Source organism: Calidris pugnax, unplaced genomic scaffold, assembly GCF_001431845.1.
Source record: "Calidris pugnax isolate Ruff unplaced genomic scaffold, ASM143184v1 scaffold13, whole genome shotgun sequence".
NCBI lineage: Eukaryota > Metazoa > Chordata > Aves > Charadriiformes > Scolopacidae > Calidris > Calidris pugnax.
Window position 1 is genome coordinate 11,665,049 of NW_015090810.1, and position 19,447 is coordinate 11,684,495.

General features: G+C 44.3%; 1 protein-coding gene across 5 annotated transcripts in view; it reads left to right on the forward strand.

Annotated features, from left to right (window-relative positions):
* The window catches only part of FAM69C (family with sequence similarity 69 member C), a 19,057-nt gene extending 225 nt beyond the window's left edge, over window positions 1–18,832 (forward strand). The window contains exons 2-6 of one of the 5 annotated variants that reach the window (XR_001411571.1): window positions 5,219–5,896; window positions 9,658–9,822; window positions 10,545–11,188; window positions 14,998–15,074; window positions 16,091–18,832. Coding sequence is in view for 1 of the 5 variants with exons in the window: in XM_014938766.1 (XP_014794252.1) it covers window positions 5,219–5,896; window positions 9,658–9,822; window positions 10,545–10,760 (1,059 nt within the window). In the remaining 4 variants the exon portion in view is untranslated. Of the gene's footprint in view, window positions 1–5,218; window positions 5,897–9,657; window positions 9,823–10,544 lie in introns of all 5 variants that reach the window. The other 4 variants (XR_001411572.1, XR_001411569.1, XR_001411570.1 and 1 more) reach the window with 4 other exon arrangements.
* Window positions 18,833–19,447: the final 615 nt, after the last annotated feature.

Here is a 19,447-nt window from a genome sequence, read left to right on the forward strand (position 1 = left end):
GGGGGGGGGGGGGGGAGCTGGGAGGGGGCTGCCCGGCAGGATAAAGCCCCGGGAGTCCGGGGCGATGAGCTGAGCACCCGCTTTCGGCCGCCCCGCCGGGGTTTTCCTGCCCGGCTCCGTCCCGCCGGAGGTGCCACATCACCGGCGGAGCACCGGGAGCACCGGGAGGGCGGCTGCCGGCGGCCCCGGCGGGCCGGGGGGGCAGCTGCCTCCCCCCTTCCATCCCCGCATCCCTCCATCCCTCCATCTTTCCATCCCTCCATCCCTCCCCGGGGCGAGGGCAGGTGCAGGCAGGGGCTGGGACGCGGGCGCGCTTCCCGTGCACTTTGAGCAGGGCAAATGGGCATCCCGACCCCTGCGAAGACCCTTTGGTTTGTTTGTTCGGTCGTTGTTAGTTTTTTGTGTAGCCGAAAAGGTGTTCGTGCCAAAAAAAGTCGTCTTTCGGGAGCGCCACCCGGCTTGTAACGCCTCCTTGACGTCGGTCGGGGGCTGGCGTTTAAGATGTAGTTAGTCGAAATTCAAGAAAGGATTTACGAGTATTCATTAAACCTCCCCCCCCCAACAAACAGACAAACAAACAAGATTTAGAATTGTCTGGGACAGACTTAGGAAAGAGGAGCAGCGTTGGTTAATGATTTGAGCTTCGTTTCTTAATTAAGGCTTTTGTAGTGCCACTGGTTCGGAGGGAAGGGAGGAATCCTAATGGCAATGAACTAATCTATTGCTGCGGCAAGCAGAACCTGATCATGGTTTTTTCCTGAATTCTACGTAATAAAGGAAGAGGAATTGCAGGCATCTGTCCTGGCAGTGTGCTTTTAATGGCAGGGAGAGGCCGTTTCTTACCCCAGAGTCAGGTGAAGTCCAGCTGAGCTCAGGATTGCCCCGAAGGGATGAATCCTGCCCACTCCTTACGTGGCTGGGAAGAGCACAGAGGTGAGGAGCTGCAAGGGGCTGCTGAGCTCAGGGAGGTCCAGGCCCTTGCCTTCTCGCAGGCCAGAGAACTGATGGACAGAGACTTGTTGCTGTTCTTCAGCTTGGAGAGCGTTAGGCGTGACTTCAAAAGCCCAGGCCGGGATCAGAGTTCAGGCACGAGCTTGGAAAGTTGTCTCCATCACTGTGATAGCTCAGTTTCAGACCCTCCTTCCAGAGGAAGATGAAATTGCCACGCTCATCTGTTTCCACAGGTGAGTCTTCAGTAGTATCGTTGAGGCTTGTAAGTGACAGTTTTCCCAGATGAAGTTAGAAAGGAATTGTCCTTCTAGTGGAACAATTAGAAAATGAGCTCATTTTCATCAGCCCTGAAATAAGTCTTTATAAATCTTCTGAAGATGGCATGAAGTTTGTAGTTATAGAAAGTGCAATTGATCTATGAAACAAATAATCTGATAGCTTGAGTCTCACACCTTTTATTAAGCAAAATTAGGCTACCAAGAAAAACTATTTTACTAGTCATCTGTCGTATTTTCAGTAGGAGATAAGAGGAGCTATTTTAAGCAAGTGGTGAAATTTGCATGGTTGTACACCCTTGCAAGTGGTATTTCTGAAGGTTTATTTCCTTCTTCTGAGTAAAAGGTACGTCTGAGCAGAAGTGTACAGCACTGGGAAGGCTGAAGTAGCACTGGGCATTTTGCAGAGACCAACTTTATCTCTCCAAAAAACCACTTACTCCTTCCTAACACGGGGCTCATCTTCATTTACACTGAGCACATTAAATCCTAACGATCAATTTCTGTTTTCTCTGGAGAAATTAAATAGGTTTCAAGCCTTCCAAAACCTTGCTTAGTATTGCATTTACACAGGAGAAGTGCTTGATATCAAGGCAGTACTCAGTCTCAGGGCAGATCTACACAAAAGTGATGGTGGTACAGTAAGTTATTTAAATTTATATAAATCCTGAGTGAGGTGACATTAATTTAAACTTTTACATTAATTTAAACCCAGCTTTTTTAAACTTCTCTTGATAAGTATATGAAAGATATTAAAAATTATGTAGCCAATTTTAAACAGAAACAGATGAGAGATTCCAAACCATGCTTATGTTTGCATTTTTGTGTAGTAGAGTTGCTTTTCTGTAAGGCTTTTGGCTTAGTATCACTTTTGTATTTTAGCTTAAAAAATCTGGCACTTGGTGGCATTCAAAGGGCATTTATTAGTTAGATTTAAAACTGTCTCATTAACAGTTTTTAAAATGCAGTCATTAAGACCAGGATGGCAGTGTGGAGGACCGTTTCTGGAAGATTTCTTTGGGGACCTGATTAATCTTTTTATCAGCAGTCATCATAAAATCTTGTATGGTAAAGTTTGCAGTTAGTGTAAAGGGTTCCTGGGCTGGTAAATAATGAAGAGGCCAACTTTTCATTGTAGGGTAATCTGAATCACCTGGTTAAAAGTTTGCAGTCCCTTAAAATGTGTTTTAATACAGTAAAATGCTCTTAATACAGTACACTGGGGAGCACAAGGAAACACAGGAAGACTGTCTTGTAAGACTGTATGACTTTGGAAAGGGCATACGGGTCAAATAATTGCTTCAACATGAACTACCAGTGCAGTCCATGCCTAAAAGGCTGAAAATGATCACCAAATGTCTCCAAAAAGGAGAATTAAGGAAGGGCTGTTGGCCATCTTCGCAGCACTGGACAAGAGCATTCAGTTCTGTCTGTGCAAAAAATGCAGAGAGGAAACAGAGAGGGAATAAAAATCCAAAAGTCATCTGAGGGCTGAAAAAATAAGCACTGTAGTGGGAGGGCTGGGGAGCTAAGCTTGCTCAGTGTATTATGTTTATGGAAAAACATAAACCACCAGAAGCTGGAATAACATGAGTTATGGAGGATGTGAAGGGTGCAGTCAGTCTTTGCTGGCCTTTTGGGTTATACTGACAGGAAACTGAGGAGATTTTTGAAGCCGTTGAGAGACTCACAACTCACTACATTCTGTGAGTAGAGCTCTCCCTGGTCCAGTCCTCTTTCACAGATCCTAGTTTGCAAAACATTGTACAAGTTCAGTGTAAGAAGAATCCAATTCAGAGACTCCTTGTCAGATACTATGTTAATAGACAAAGATTTATGGGTTCCAGCGGAACAGCAGACAAGTCCTAGACAGCAGCCAGGTTCAAAAATGACTCATCTCCTATGTCTGGGAAATGTAACTGAGACTGTTTTTTCCACAACTACTTTTTCTCATTAATGCCGTTAAGAATGACGTGGTGGCAGCACAAGAGAATAAGCTGCATGTTCACGTGTTTGACTGCAGGTCTTCTGGGCATGTGTTCTTCTAGATGCAAGGTTTCCATGCATATGGACCCTCTAAGAGTGAACCTGATGGACCACGGTAAAATTGTCCACAGGGGCAAGTGTTCACCCATGTGGACTCAATTACAGAACTAAGTCATATATTCTCTCACTGTAGCAGAAGAAGAGTTAGGTTGTGGTCTTCTCAATAGGAAAGCAATGATTTTAAATGTGATTATACTTACGTTCCAAAGAAAACCCCAAAAATTCCTTCTGTTTGTAGTCTTTCTGAAATTGCTTAGAGTTCCAGCTGGAAGGAACTGCTAAACCACTTCTGTTGAGAAAAATTGCATTTCCTACTTAAAAGGGGAAAATAAATTTATATTGCATTCGTAGGAACAGATTTGCAAAAGCAAGAACGTTGATCTGCACGCTCTGAAGTCTGTGGATGGCCCAGTGAGTCTGTCTGAGCATCCCCTGCTGTGGCTGTGGAGGCAGATGTGTGTGTTTCACACACGCACACCACCTTGGACTCAGAGTCAGGACATTCATGCCAGAGTTTGCCTACCTGGCTCTCCTTGCTGGCACTGAATGTTCTCATTTGGGCTGTAAGACCATCAGAGTATAAATATATTTTATGCTTGTCTGAACTGCCCTTGGTGAGCTGGTTTAGTCAATTTATCACCATTCATGGATTTTGGACTTAATCCTCCACCCATTCTCCAGTGTGTTGCTTAAGGTTGGACTCTGAACAGTGCCTGGCATCCAGAATGTGTTCCTCTGGTGCACACCTCAGAGACTGTCCTAAGAAAACACATCACTTGAATTTTATGATCATGTTTCTTGCATATGTAACAGCAAGTCACAAACAAGGTGGGGGTCAGACAGCTGTTGCAAGTACTCCACGTGCAGGGGGAGCTGCCAACTTGTTTAAAAGAAGGTTCAAATGCCAGAAAGCAATGAAGGCGGCTGACGCTCTCAAGCCGCCTCCCAGATGTTTGGCTTTCTGCACCACCACAGTCTATTCCCCTTCCACCAGAGACCTCTGATCATCCCCTCTACTGATTCGCCCAAAGCAGTCCCTGCAGCTGCACTTCTGAATGCCCACAGGAATATATTGACTGCCTACACTTTTGGAAATGATGGTATGGAAACAATTATGGGTTGAAGGAAGAACTGGTGAGGGAATCCTTGCAGTTCTTGTACAAATGTGCAGTGACCACTTAACTATCAAGCATCAGTTCCCGTGTTTCCATGGGCTGATTTTTTTCCAATTAAAAAAAGAAGTATTAAAAGTATTTAAGCAATTAAAATGTCACTTCTGATAATCACATAGAAGAACTGGAAATGTAATCTTGTCCTACTGCATTTACATATTTAAAATCTCCAAAAGCTCTTGGTCCAAGAGGCATTGAGTGCAACCTCTGTGTTTCCTGGTAGTGCAGAAGGAGGTTCTTGCAGCTTCATTCAGGGCATGTTGAGTGCAAGGCTGAAACACGCAGGGCTGTGGAAAGTCCCAGCAATCCAGCTACCCATGGATTTTCCTGTAACTTAAGTGGGGATGTCTCATTTACGCTGCACTGAACCTTCCAGAGAAGTCCTGAATTACACTGGGAATTATCTCCTGTGCCTTGAAGTGTTGCAGCCCAGAATCTCACATATCACAGACAAGTGTGTTCAAAGCTTGTCTCACTGAATTCATATGTTGCAAGAACCTAAACAGTCATCTAGTCCATTTCCTTGCCCCCCAAAAAGCCTGTCCTTTACCATCCCAAGATCCCTGTTTTGAAGCAAGATTCCCTCTGGTAAAAAGTCTCCAGAGACTCCTGAAAAACCATTGAATAGCCCAACTGTTGCAGAAGGTGTGTACTTGTGGTACAATCACTGCGACAAGACTCTTGACGTTAGGATTATTGCTGATTCTTTGACTTGCTTTTAAGTGGTCCATGGGTGCATGGTCCTGCTATGAATATTCTGCTCTTTCACTCCAGTGTCTTGACTACAGCAGCGGAACCCTGACTGGTGACCTCTGTGAAGACCTGTGTGTGGCACAGAAGTTGGTGTACAAACACTGCCTTTACTATGACAGAGGTAAGAAGGTCATCCAGGCTGACTGGAGAGGTCAGCCCATCATCCTGAAATCCAAAAAGGAAATCTTCTCCAGCTACCAGCATCTCGGTATGCTAGAGGAGGTGGAAACACAGGATATTACTGAAACGGAGCTTTTGCTCATGGTAGCCTTGGAGGTCAAAAATGTCCTGGGGCTAGAACTGTCTAACAATACCATGGGACCCTTATGGACAAGGAAGAAGGGACCAAGTTGGAAAGCACAGGTGGCCAGCATGTGGTCCTTGCTCCAGCAGGAAGAATATATCTACTTCAGTTTGCTGCAGGACTTCAGCAAACACGTACTACGAATTATTGGCTCTTGTGGACATTTTTATGCTGTGGAGTACCTCACAGCTGGACATGCCTGGCACAAAACTCTTTTTCCCTTGGAAAATGTGGTCGGTCCCTCCCTTGCTGGCCACAGAAGCAGAGTGAGAGCCATCGTTGACATTGCACTCAGCTTTCTGGACATGGTGCAGCATTTTGATAATGATTTCTCTCACAGACTTCACCTATGTGACATCAAACCTGAAAACTTCGCTATCAGGCACGATCTCACGGTAAGTTGGGTCTTTGGGGTGGTGTTGCAGCAATTTGAGGTCAAATTCTAGCCTGGAAGTGTCCTGTGTAAAAAGGACGCTTCCCTCCTCGTACAACTTTTGGCCATATTTTTGCAAAACCAATGCATTTCCAAGGGACAGGGAGCTTCTGTACTGCTTTTCCTCTTTGTAATATGTGCAGCCAAGTTTCAGAGCACTAAATCTGGCTGCTTTTTTTGAGAACCGCTTGCTCAGTTCTGATTTGTTTCACTTCTGCAAAGACAGCAGCACTGACAGCGTCCCTTGGATATTGTGAGGGATACCCTCTGAAGGCAGGGAGATCTCAAAAGTTGTAAATGAAGCTGTAATTTGAATCACGACAACTATTTCTGGCAGTGATGCTAAAAGGAAAAACTCTTTGAGTTTGAAAGCTAAGGCTGAATTCTCTAGCCTGACACAAGGGGATCTCCTCACATCCAAACACATCTTTGTGCTTTAGTGTTCAGCTTATCTGGTCTGGAAAAGGTCCAAGGACAGTGACATGAAACTCTCTGGTACTGTTACTGTTTGACTTTTCTTTGTACAGCTGTAACTCAGGCCTGAATAGCTATGTGTGTTTTCTAAGTAGTGATGTAGCTCAGCACCACGTTGCTGGATTTGCCTCACATTCATTCTGCCGGCAGAAATTCCACTGGTTTCAGTGGGAATTGTGTGTGTGGACTGGAGGCACTGCACAGTAAGTAAGTGTTTGAACCAGGCTCACAGTTTGCAGCAACATCAGTGGAGTTCCTGCTCTCTCAGTGAACATAAAGCTTTTTCAGACTTGAATCAGTACTCCCTGAGTGTTATATTAGTACTCACATCCTCAGAGTGTTACACAAACATGGCCTAAACATCTAGCCATTAAGAGCAATTAGAGTGCTTCCCCTTCACCCTTCCTTTCCCTCCCGTTGTTTATACAGGTGCAATACAGCAGCTGAACAGGGAATGGGTGAGGAGCCACAGCGGGAAAGTAAAGCAGCACACCAGTATGTAGGCAAAGTGAGGTACGGCAGGGATTCCTCAGGTGGGCTTCGCCTGTCTTTTTCGGTTGCACAGCACTGTGACTGACGGAGCACACACCAGGGCACCTGTTTTACAGCCAACTTACAGGAAAAGAGATTTCATGTAGGAAAAGAGAAAGAATATTGTTTGAGTCTTCCCTTACGAGTCCTTTCGATGAGTCTTGCTTCTCTAGGACCCTCCCCTGACTTCTGGTGTCCAAAGAGAGAGCAGTCTCCTTCTGGTATAGGAAAGTACTCTAATTTAGTATTTTATAGGAAGATTAATAAAAATTTTGAAAACAGTGAGTTGCAGCTCACACACGGCTCTCCCAGTTGTACGTTACTTACAGCCTGTTGGTATCATCTGTTATCGCCCCACTGGGCTGGGACACAAGTGATGGACACAGTCAGAAAGCCACAGGGGGGAACAGAGACAGTTTCTGATCAGTCAAGAGGGAAGGAGAGAGAGGAGCAGAAACCCTAGGTGGTTTTATCAACCAGTTCTAGAGCAGGGACACAGCAAGGCAGCCTCTTTTGTCACCCATGTTTGTTTTAAGCACTTGTTTTTTTCTTGTGCTCTGTGTAGGATAATAACAAATACCCATAATAGTACCACTATTCCTCATCCCAGACTGCTAATGCCCAAAGAAATGTGCCTCAAGTTCAATAGTTCTACTTTGAGGATTATTTTCAAATGGTAGGGATAAGCCTCCAGCCCTCATTCCAGCCTTTGCATGCTGTTCCTGCAGCACAGAGGGGAGAGATCCCTGCCTGGTAGATCATCCAGGGGAATGATAAGCTGCCAGGGAGCTATGCAAGGGGCAGAGTTGGAAGCAGGTCTGGGTGAATATACAGTGCCCCAGGACAGCTTCCTCATTTACCAGCACCTCAGAGAGAACTAGAAAGATTACAGCACCTTAAACATGACTTTAAATCAGGTCAGGAGCCAAACTGGGTCCTTGGTGCGTTTCCGTAGGTATCTTCATCATCAATTGCAGTCATAACAACCTCCACCAAAATGTAGCTGTTTATAGGTAGAGTGTCACCCAGATCTATCTTCACAGGGCCTGGCTGGATGCCCACACGTTTTTATAACAGATGAACTTCAGTGAAGCCACCGGACCCTTTAGAAGCTGCACGTTTGGGAACCAGGGCTGGTTTTCCTCAGGAAGCAACTGATCAGATTGTCAAAGGTGTTCAGTGCTGGCACAGACCCCACCAGGGAGCTGATGCAGTGACCCTAGGACAGGGGAAACCCTGCACCATGTTTGCTGTCTCTTCTCCAAAGAAACGAACTGCAGAAAGCTTAAGGAAGTAAAGAAGAAAAGAAAAAAAAATTGCTTGTCTAAACGTGTGAAATTCCTTAGGCTACATCATCGTTATCAAGCTCTCCAAGAAGCTTAGAAGTACTTGAGTTTTTAAGCTATGCCTCATCTCTGTAAGACTTTTCCCTGGGGAAAAAGGAGTAGAATAAAATGAAGATTAGACCATTCTCTCTTTTGCCTGTGGAAGGTTTATTTGGCCTTCTACCAGACTAGACATCTTTAGTTCCTGGGGATGATCCAACTGCTGCTCCAGCCACACAGTTCAGCTTCCCCTGTTATTTGGGAGGTTGAATCTTAAAAATGGGATTATCATTTGAGCCCAAGTAACTGTGCTTTGCCTGGGTCCCAGATGTTTCCCTCCATGAAAATATCTGTCAGCTGCTGCAAGGGACCATCTCCGACCCTGACTGTCAAGTGTTAATTGCAGCTCAGAACATCCACTGATTGCTGTACCTGTGGCATTGATGGCAGGCTGTGTTCACTGTGGTCATCCACAGCTCGTCTCACGTCAAGCAGTCACCATCCCATTGCTGGATTCCTTTCTTTCCCCATTTATTGCTGTGATTTTTTAAGGTGAGGTGTTCACAGGTGGAGTGACACTGGCAGAAACTGAGACTACAGCCCTCTGGTCCCAGAATGGTCTCAAACCTAGCACAGGCAGCAGCTCTGCAGACATCTTTGTGTTGCGTATTTGCTTGTGTTGGGGTGAGAAACTTGACTGATCCCTTCAGTCCTTGCTTTTTCAGCTGAGACCACCTGCTTGCTGGACTCTGTTATGGCCCATATGTCTGGACAAGACAAGCAGGACAAGAACCACGCACGGTAAATGAGTCAAACCATAGCAAACAGGACTGGGCAAAGCCAGTCATGACTTTCAGCAACCTCAGGGATCTCTTTCTGCAGCTGAACAGATGCAAACCCACTGAATGCAATGGCAGGTTTGCAGGAATTGCAGCGTGTGAAAGTACTTCTGCTCATCCCACTGTTCGTCTCCACAACAGTAAAGTCAGAGGTTTAGTCTGAATGGTGAATTTGAAATGATACCATCTGGACTGTGGAATTAAAAGGTGGAGGTTCCATCTGCATAAGCTGCAACAAGTAGATCAGTCTTCAAGTTGGACAGTCCCAGTTTAAGGCAAATGAATCCAGTTGACCCCAGGGACACATATTGTCCACAGATAATTTTCCCTTTCCTGGAGCTGTAAGCATTAGCTGGTTTTGTTTAAAAAGTGGTATTCATAAAACTAGTGCAGCTCAGTTAAGCGAAATAAAGCCCTTTCATTGTGATCCCAGTTCCCCACTGGCAGATACTCTCAGCACAGCATTTCCAAAAGCAAGCAGCACAGGAATGCTTGCTCAGCCCTGTCCCACGGACTGTGCTGTGCCAGATCTGACGGGTTGTTTTGATCCACAGGTGGTGGCCATTGATGTGGATATGGCCTTTTTTGAACCCAAAATGAGGGACATCCTCGAACAGAACTGCACAGGAGACGAAGACTGTAATTTTTTTGATTGCTTTTCAAAATGCAACCTGAAAATCAGAAAATGTGGAGCACAGAGAGCCAATAACAACTTGCAAGTGAGTAGACACAGCTGCTTTATGCATCCATTTCTTTTAAAATCCCATCAACTATAAAATGCATGGTATGTACTAAGAGACTGTGAGATCAAGGCAGTCAGGCTTATAAACCTGGCCACATAAATGCCAGTTCAATTCAGAAATCCCATCTTAGACCATGCAAACAGACCCTTATATTTGGTAGTGTTTGTTTGCCACATTTTCATGTAGCTGTTAGCCCAACGCCTCAGGATAGTGGAGGAAGCAGGAGCAGGGGGTTGTCGTTGCTGTCTCCACTCATGGTGGAGTTGTGGCTGTCCATGTGTAAGCAGTTGAGGGGGTGGCTGTGATTCTCCACTCTACAGATGTCATATGTGGATGGAGTGGAGAGAAGAGCCTTGGTCCTGGGATGAGGTGTCTTATAGCTCACCCATCTTGTGCTGGGGTGAGGCACTATCGCAGCAGAGATGTTGGGGGAGCAAAGCTCGGTGGCCTTCAGGCTGCTTCTCCCACCCCCTCACCCTCACCACTTGTTCTGCAGAAGTGTAAGAGCAGTCTGAGAAGAAGCAGGGGTTCCTCAGCTAGAGCATAGCCTTTGTGGATGCTCCTGCTCCACACCTTCCTCTTGGAATGGCTGGAGGCATTTTGGATTCAGATGACATTTTGCTACAGCCCCAGAGAAGCAGCAGGGCATTAGTTACAGCTCCTAAAAGTCAACAATCTGCTCTTTTCCCTTTCTTCAGGTAATTTGTGACAAAATATTCCGTCGCTGGTTTTCCCCAGATCTCAGAGGAGCGTTGGTTCCCTTCCCCCTGCAGGCGCAGCTGCAGAAGGCAGTGCAGGAGTGCGCCGAGCCGGGGCACGTGGGCGCTGCTGGGCACCAGAGGACTCTGAAATCTCTCTCCCAGTTATACCACCTGCTTCGGGTCACGCAGCGAGAGCTGCAAAGGGCAGGGTAGACACAAAGGGCAGGACTGCAGAGGCCACATCCCAGACGCTGCTAAGGGATGCCGTGTGTGAGGCAGCCTGTGCTTGCTTTCTCTCCCCTCCCTCCCACCCATTATATTACATTTACAGCGCAGAGATTGTTTTTCTTCCATGCAAATGGAATTCATGGCTGCAGGTGCAGCACGTCCTGTTAATATCCTTTCAAGTGTGAAATTGTTTTACATTACCTGGATTCTCTTCTTGCTTATTTTCCTGAGCTGGTGCCAGCCCTCTCCATCAGCATTCAGGACACCGTTTTCTTACCAAGAGCCGTAGTCGCTGCTCAGCATCTGTCAGAGAGCTGTGGTCAGACTGAGGATGGATCTACATACGGATGGTGCTTTGGAAAAGAAAAGAAACGTGTAAATATAGTAAAGTTAACATCAAGAATTAAAAATGGGTGGGTGTGCATGGTTTTTGTTTTAACTTCTCCATAGAATGAGATATTTTTTAAAGTAGGGACAGAGTGTTCTGTGTGAAAAGCCAACCTCAAACAGGGAAATGGATTGCCACGGGAGCGACAAGCTGCTTTTGTAGAGAGTAGTCCTTTCTGATGTCCCCAAATGCATTTTCTCTGGTGTGTTGCATTACCTGTACCGTAGCTAACTACATAACTAACAGAGAAAGTATATGAAGGTACTTAGGACTTTTCTAGAGCAAAATAATTATACCCTTGTTGAGTTCCCATGTGGGTACTCATATTCTGCAGTGGAGAGGTATGAATAATGCCACTGAATTTTCCCATGTGAACAAGCCCTCAGGCACTTGAACATCAGAGCACTTGATAAGAAGCGATTCTTTGCCAGAGAACAGATTTCCCCAGGAATGCCAACAATCTGTCCTTTGCACTGAACAGAGCAATATCCAGACCCGGAGTTTTCTTACATGGTATATTTTAACGAACAAAATGAAAATTTTAATAAGAATTCATTATCTTGTAATCAGTTACACGAATAAAGATCCGTAGGCGATTAACTTAAAATCATTCACTTTGCCTTTCAAACGTGTAGCAGTGGCTGCAGAATCTTAACACAGGGGTTCAGAAGACATTGCATGTATTTAGGCCCAATACTGGCCAATATACCCATGAGCTGGTTTTTGGCATGAAGACATTAAAAACTGCACAAAAGAAAAACCCCAACAGCCTGTGACAGCCCTCAGCTCGGGAAGGCTCTTTAATATTAAGATTGACAATCCTGGTTTGTGGATATGAAACACATAACAGGACCTGATCTTTTATACCCCTCAGCCTTATCACAGCCCTGAAGTCTGTTAGCACTAATTATACTTAAACTTTCAATTTCTGGGGTGATTCTTTAAAAAGTGATGTTAAAGTCTGCCTGTGACTAGAAACATGAGATGCTTCTGAGACCTTGACAGTTACCCAAAACTAGCTGAAATTTTCAGATTGATGCTATTTTTTTTTAATTTCTTGCAAAACCCACCACAATTTTAGGAATCACTCAAGCCTTCAAGAAGCTCAGAGGAAGGGCAAGGTCGGCTGCCTTGCCTGGGGCTGTACTGAAGACAAGCTGCTGCTAAACCAGAGCTCCTGACTGGTAAAGTTGTGCTCAATCCATGCTTCTCCTCTAACCAGGGAGCCAGGCAATGTTTCAATGCTTTAAGATCATCCTTTGCAAAAGCAGGAAGGTGAAGGAGAATAAGAAGAAACCCAAACTCCAGAACAAGACCTGTTACAATGTTGTGAAATTAATAGAGGACAAAATAATTAAGGATAGAATCAGATTATGGTAAAGAGTTGGGGGCCGATAAAGTATCAGGTAGAGTGAAGACGGAGAAGAAGGGATGAAGGAAAAATAGGAAAATTAAGTAAAAAATATGGCCCATTTTGTGAAAAATTGACTTGTGATGTAAGATTGAATTAACTGGCATTTAGTGTGAGGAAGAGACTAAAGAGAGGCACAGTAACACTCTTCAGAAGCAGTAAGTGGCTGATAAAAAGAAAATAAGAGTGAACTGCCTGTCCAGATTTCCTTAGTGGATGTGAGCTTGAACTGTAGCAAGGAAAATTCAAGTTAGACGTTTGTTACAGGCTTTCTAATAGTAAGGAACGGTGGAGCTATGGAACAGATCATTTGAGAAAACTTTAGTCTGCCTAAGTCATGACTTTTAACTACAGGCAAGAGTGAGTGCCTGTCAGGAATGATGTACATGCAGTTACATGGATGAACCTGCCTTGAAGTAGCCTTTTATCCCCAGTCCTGTGATTCTGTTATTACCAGCTTATGTCTGTGCTTTTGCCACTCCCTCACAACAAAACCCACCCTTCTGAGACACAGAGATTGGTAACTCTCCTTCACCTTATTTGCGCAAATCCGTGGGGTCCCCCGGGAAGGGAAGGCACAGAGATCTCCAACTGCACAAGTGATGTGACAGAGCCTGGTGGTATGATCAGGGTTTGCATGTTCCCTACATGATGCCCCCACTGAAGGCACTGATCTTTGCTGGGTCAGGAGCAACTCAGTATATATAACCCTAAACACTTTGGGAAATCCTGAAGTTCTTATATATTATCGCTTTCCTTTTTCCCTGGTGTGATTAATTCTTTACTCCTTCCCAAGCCCAGAGGGTACCATCATGGAAAGGCCAGCACCAAGCAGAGACTTGGTGCTTTGCAGCAGTGTATGCTCCACCACGGCAGGGTCCCCCTTCCCAGTTTCAGGTTTGCATTTCAAACGGTAAGGTTAAATTTCTGTCAGATGTGATGTTTCTGTTTTAAAACAGGTGGGAAAAAAGATAGTGAAATGAAAGCCAGTGGCAGCCAAATGTGGCTGGAACGTCACTCTGCTCAGAATGTCCTTCTCCTTGGCAGGAGTTAGGAAGGGAAGCTGCCTTTGACAGATTTCTCCAAACCTCGAGGGCCTGGCTGCAGCCACCTCCACCTGGCAGGGAGCTCCTTCCCCCACACCACACACTTTCCCAGGTCATTAGGTTTCACTTCTTCTTTTCAGGATACAGAGAATAGTCCTCAGAAACCTCTCAAGAGCGACACAAATGGGTTATTTGTACTTGGCTGGGCTGTGAGATTGCATATCACTGATGCAGCCAGCAGTCTGGCTTTGGTACACCTTCACCGGTGAGCACAAAGACAAGGAGAGTCTGACAGGCTGCGTGAACACAGGGCTTCTTTCTTCACTGCCCCTCATGCACCTGGTGAAGTCACTAAAACCTGGGAAATGTGAGAAAAAACACTACCAGTGAAGCAAGCGAAATATTTCAACCAACTTAGCACAGGTACCAATGACCAAAACAGGAATAAAACAGCAGTCATGCCTTTATCTCCTTGGGACAGAAAGAAAAGAAAATGAAGACACTGATTTAGTTGCCACTTAAAGGAGGCAAGTGCATAACGCAGTCATTTGAGACTATATCATTTTACACCCATGTTTTATGGCAGAAGTGTCTATAGAGGTGTGTGAAGAGCAGAAGCAGGCTCCCATGGCCCGGTGCTCCCTTCCGACAAAGCCCTTTTCATACCATCTTGGCAGGGCTGCCCACCAAAAATAGCCCTGGCATCAAGAGGCACCCGGCTGGCTCCTTCTTCAGAGGGCACGGGCAGGTCAGGTGGGTGTTGAAGGAGAGCCCTGTGTGCTGTCAAACCAGGGCTGTTGGCACCCTTTGTGGCAATGCCACAGCTAGCAGGGATCAGTGGGATATTCTGCTGTGAAGCATTCCTGGGCTTTGCTCAGAAGACGAAAAGTTGTCCAGGATGATTATCATGCTCCGCAAGAGTCTAACTACAAGAAACACGACACCCAACCCCTCAGTTTAAAATGCCTTTAAGTCAGTTTTGAAATGTCTAACATACTCAGTTTTGACAGTTTCTGTACAGAAAAATCTGCAAGCCATTTTCTCAATTTTAGTTAATTCATACTGAAAAGGTATGCAGAGTAAAAAGGAGAAGATTGAAACCAAAATTTAAAAGCCAATGTTTTGCCTCAGTGAAGCTTGTTAGTGTCCTCAACACTTTCTGGTGCTTACTTTTCATCCTGATTAAGATGCAAAATTTTATGAAAACTCAAAATCTTCTGCAGAGATTTTTTCACCTAGCCCCACTGGTCAGACCCAGAAAAGAGGAGGTCCACCTACAGTTTTTGAAGTCACCTTTGCTTCCCACTTCATTTTCTGCGTGCTGGTTGTGCTGTTAACATGGGCTGCAATGGTTTCTGCTTGGTTTCTCTCACTCAGGTATCTCCAAAGCTCCTGCCTACTGACGCCCCTGATTGGTGTTTAGCTCACCGCAGCTTTGTGAAATCCTAGACTACGTAAGATTCTTCACACTGTTCATCCCCACCACATAAAAAGATGATGCCTCTTACACAGGTTCAATAATAGCGTTTGGCTGCATTGGGAATGGCCACTGAATCCAATAAGGCCGTTCCTGTTTAATTGATCTCAGCCCCATCTCTTTGCTTGGTCAGTCTGTTCCTGAATCCTTTTCACTCTATAAAAGTGGCACTACCTCTTGATTCATTTCTACCTCTTGCTGCATTAGTGCCTTGCTCAGCAACGTTCTGCCCATATTTATGGCTCTCGTGAAACAGGAATGGCATTAAGTCATTGTTTATTCCTTCTTTGCATCTCCGTTAGCAGCATGTGCTTCAGCTCTGCAATAATCTAAATACACTGTCTGTTCCCACATTTTACAAGAGGTGAGTCCAGTTGGAAGTCTACTTCATAATCTTTAGGAAAGAAAAATTCAATCCTTTCCTCAAGATTTTCACAGAACATCTACATTTTGAATGCAGATTTTTCTCCAATTGGCATTGTATGCTCCGCAAAAACATCTGCAAGCAATAGTCCCTGCACTAGGGTGATGTGAAACAGCACAACTCCTTGCCCCAAAGGATTTACGTGGTCTCCCTTGTGTTTTGAGGTTGACTTCATAGTGACGAACCCAGAACAACAGGTCATTGCTATAACCACAGCTTTTCATATAGAGACTACTAATCTGTAGTGTGAATTCACAGACTCCCCCCTCCTCCGAGAGCATTCAGATACATTGCTGGAGGCAGCACTAGAGAGAACAACAGATATTTGGGACTGGGGGAGAAGAGAGGGAAGGGTTTGTTTTATTTTGATTAGAAACATTGGCTGAACAAAATGATTCCTACAGGTGAAAAATAGGATCACAAACTTGAAGGAGTTAGGGACTCCTCACTGATTTTTTTTTTTAATTTGTTAAAAAGTGGAAGCCCAACCTTTTATGTAGGTTTTTTTTAAAAAAAAAAGAAAAAAAAAAGAATTACAGAAGCTACATATCACGTTTCTCATCTTTCAGCAGGACATATTGTTGTATGTACTGGGCAGGAAGGTGATAAATTGCAGCTTTTAACGAGTATCAGGCTGTAACATCGGAGCCTTGCGGTTGTAATATCAGTTTACACATCTGGACAACCAACTGTAAAAAACCCCCATAATCAGTATCAGTGGAAGCACACAATCAGATTACCCATTTTGGCAGAAGCTCTCAGAAACCTAGTACAAATGAAGGATGAAATCCCTCTGTGGGGGCTGACCTGCAGTGAGTCCAAGCAGTAAGTGGAGTCGCTCTGCAGGAGCCTCAGTGGCTGCCACTTTCCTGGATCGTCCCCAGTGAAACCAGGAGAAAGGCTGCTGGGCTTTCAGTAGCAGAAAAAGGCAGTAACTCAGAAAGAGGGTAAGAAGAGTTGCTTGGAAGAATGAAAATCCAGGACAACTGAACTTGGAATTGAAGTTAATAAGAGACATCGTACTGAAAAATCAGAGAACATCAATAAATCCCACACACTTTTATCACAATTCCTAAAAAAAAATAAATTAAAAAAACACCAAAAAATAAAACCAGCAGCACAGGGGATATAGTGCAGGTATCTCCAAAGCCATTTGTTGTATGTGTCTAAGGATCTGTCAAGTAGACTGTACAGCTCTATAATGATGCCTGCAGCCTAAAAGCTAGACAGAATAAAATAATTTAGCAAAAGCTTTTAGAACTACTATTTACATAAATGCAGAAAACTGCCCTAATTAGTAACAGCCTATGTCAGCCAAAAAAGGAAGAAAGCAGTGCTTTCCTCAATAAAAGTGCTAATATGTCTATAAGTTAAAAAGTATGGTAAAATGCTGAAATCCCTGAAAAACTATGATCCGTAATCCTGTGGTTTGTTTAAAGTTTTGACCCTGCAGTCTTGGGCCCATATGCAGCAGAGCGATGGCTCAGCCCTTTTAAACTCCATGAATATTGGTGCCTTCTGCAATATATTTTGGAGATCCTTTTTTTTTTTTTCTGTAAACTGGAGAGCCTTTTCCTTACACTACAAATGTAAGGATGTGTGTATGAACCAGCGCATAATCACTTCCAAGAGCATCAGCTGCTAGTGCTTTCAAGATACATGTAATCCAAAGTGGAGACTGTTGTGAATACCTCTCATTTTCCCTTGCTACTTCCTTAGCGGTCTGCTTGTAGCTAGTTAGAAAGAGAAACCCCCATCCTGCTTAAATTGGTTATAATCACTCCAAGATTCATGCTACAGCAGGAAAAGACCAAGTTCAGGATGGGTTCATTCTCTTAAAGGTACGACATGCAAAGCTGCAAGAAAGAGCAGAGGTTTTTTTGTTTCTAAAGAAGAGGTTCTCTGGCTAAATGTACGTAACTGAAAAAACCAGATGTTTCAGCCAATATCTTATGTACATTTATGAGTTAACATTTGCCTGCATTTGCACAATTTAAAGCCCTCTGCTTTTTTCCCATTCAAAGAAAATTAAAAAACTGAACGTGTTTACTACTCCAAATTTCACAGATATGCTAATTCCTTCCTTTCCATCTCTATGTTGGACATTTCAGGTTGTATCATTGTCCTTAGGAAATGGATTTTTCCATTATCCCAAGAAAGTAAATATCTGTAAAAATACAGTATCAAATTTTTCTCTTCTTCAGGGGTTATTAAGCACCATTCTAATCTTGCAGAGAGTTATCAGTGGCTAAATATTTATTGCTGAAATGAGGTCTTGATTAATGGACTCAGTGTCTAACAATAACTAAATAAATATCCATGTAATTACTCCAGTGAATTTTGCTTTTAATGTAATGATACCAGTATTATTCTATCTGACTCTAGATATGTACATGTACAAGTAAGTGCTTTGCCAATGTTATGTTCAGATATGCTTTCACATGGATTGAGACTACAACCGACTCCTGGCAAAACTGTGTATCCAGACTGGAACACAGAGGAACAAGAAATAACCTTTACAAATGTACAACCACGATCTTTCTTTTAGTCATCATATTCAATTTTGGAGTAAAGGCAGGGTGTGTGCACACAGATACTCATGAAGCTCTTTGTTGAACTCTAAGTTCATGTAACAAATGCTCACTGAATAGTCTATAAATGGCTGGCATTTTTATTTTTCTTATTATATTCTATATAAGTTGGGAAAATGCAGAGTAATTAGCAATATGAATGAGCACCACAGAATGTATGGAAGTAATGAAAAATTAATGGAATGCTTAATCTAATTCTGCATTTTTACTCACTGAGCTTTCTTAAGTGATTAAAGAGTTAAATTTGTTGGATCAGATTCTTGTCTCCAACTCTTAGAAAATATCAGAGGAACAGTATTATATTAGCCAAAGCAATATCGCTGAAGAGTCATTAGATAATGCAAGTATACTGCATGAATTTCCATTGCCATTTCATTAGATATCTCTCAAAAGCGAAGAAATGAAGCCAAGAGCCGGCCAGAACAGTGCTAAGCACTACTGAAATGCCTGCAAATGGACTCTACATTAAATAGCAGGGGTAGATCTTAAGTCCTACTTAATTCTTTTTGCATTTTTTTTTCCCTTGTATAAGTTCTTACAGGAATTCACATGTGATACTAGCATGTTTTAAGGCTCAACTTGGATTTTACACCAGCATAACTCACTGGCATCTTGGTGTGTGCCCTTGCCCTTGATTCATGTCAGTGGGGAGCTCCTCACATTTTAAATGGGCAGAGGTAGGAGTAATAGGAGCAATACGCTCATTTAATAAATGTAAGAATACAGAAATTTCACTATAGCCCAGAGATTCTTTTTCTTTCCCATGCTGGAACCTCTGTGGGAAGGGCAATGCATGGCTGCACCACCTCAGAAGTGACCCCGCAATGTCCTCAAGGACCATGGCAGAGTCTATGGCCATTGCTCCACAGACACTGGTTCGGGGATGGTGCCTGGCTCGCCAGCAATGGGGCTGGGGCTCTGCTGACATCTCCTCGGCTCTAGGACAGAGCAGGGAGCTCAGGGGCATGGGTTCTTCTTCTCTCCTGAATCTGGATGACGAGCAGATAGATCAGGCCAACCTGCTGGCTGGAGGCTGTAGCTGAGCCCCTCTCCTCCAACAGCACCGATTGTTAGGCAACGAGTTATGGGCTCACTCTCCCAGTCCTGGAGTGGGAGCTCACTGGGAAATAAAAGCCGCTTCTCTAATGGATCCTCATGGGGTGCTGGAGGGGGGGTCCCTACCACTGCTCCCAGTCCTGAGGTCTCTCCTCTGGGAAAGTCTCTCTCATAACTGGGGCTCTTCCCAGTCCCGGGGGCACAACACAGGGAGCTGGCCCCACTGCTGGCGCGGGCTGCAGGAGCTTTTCCCATGGCGAGGCCGGCGCCCCAGAGGAA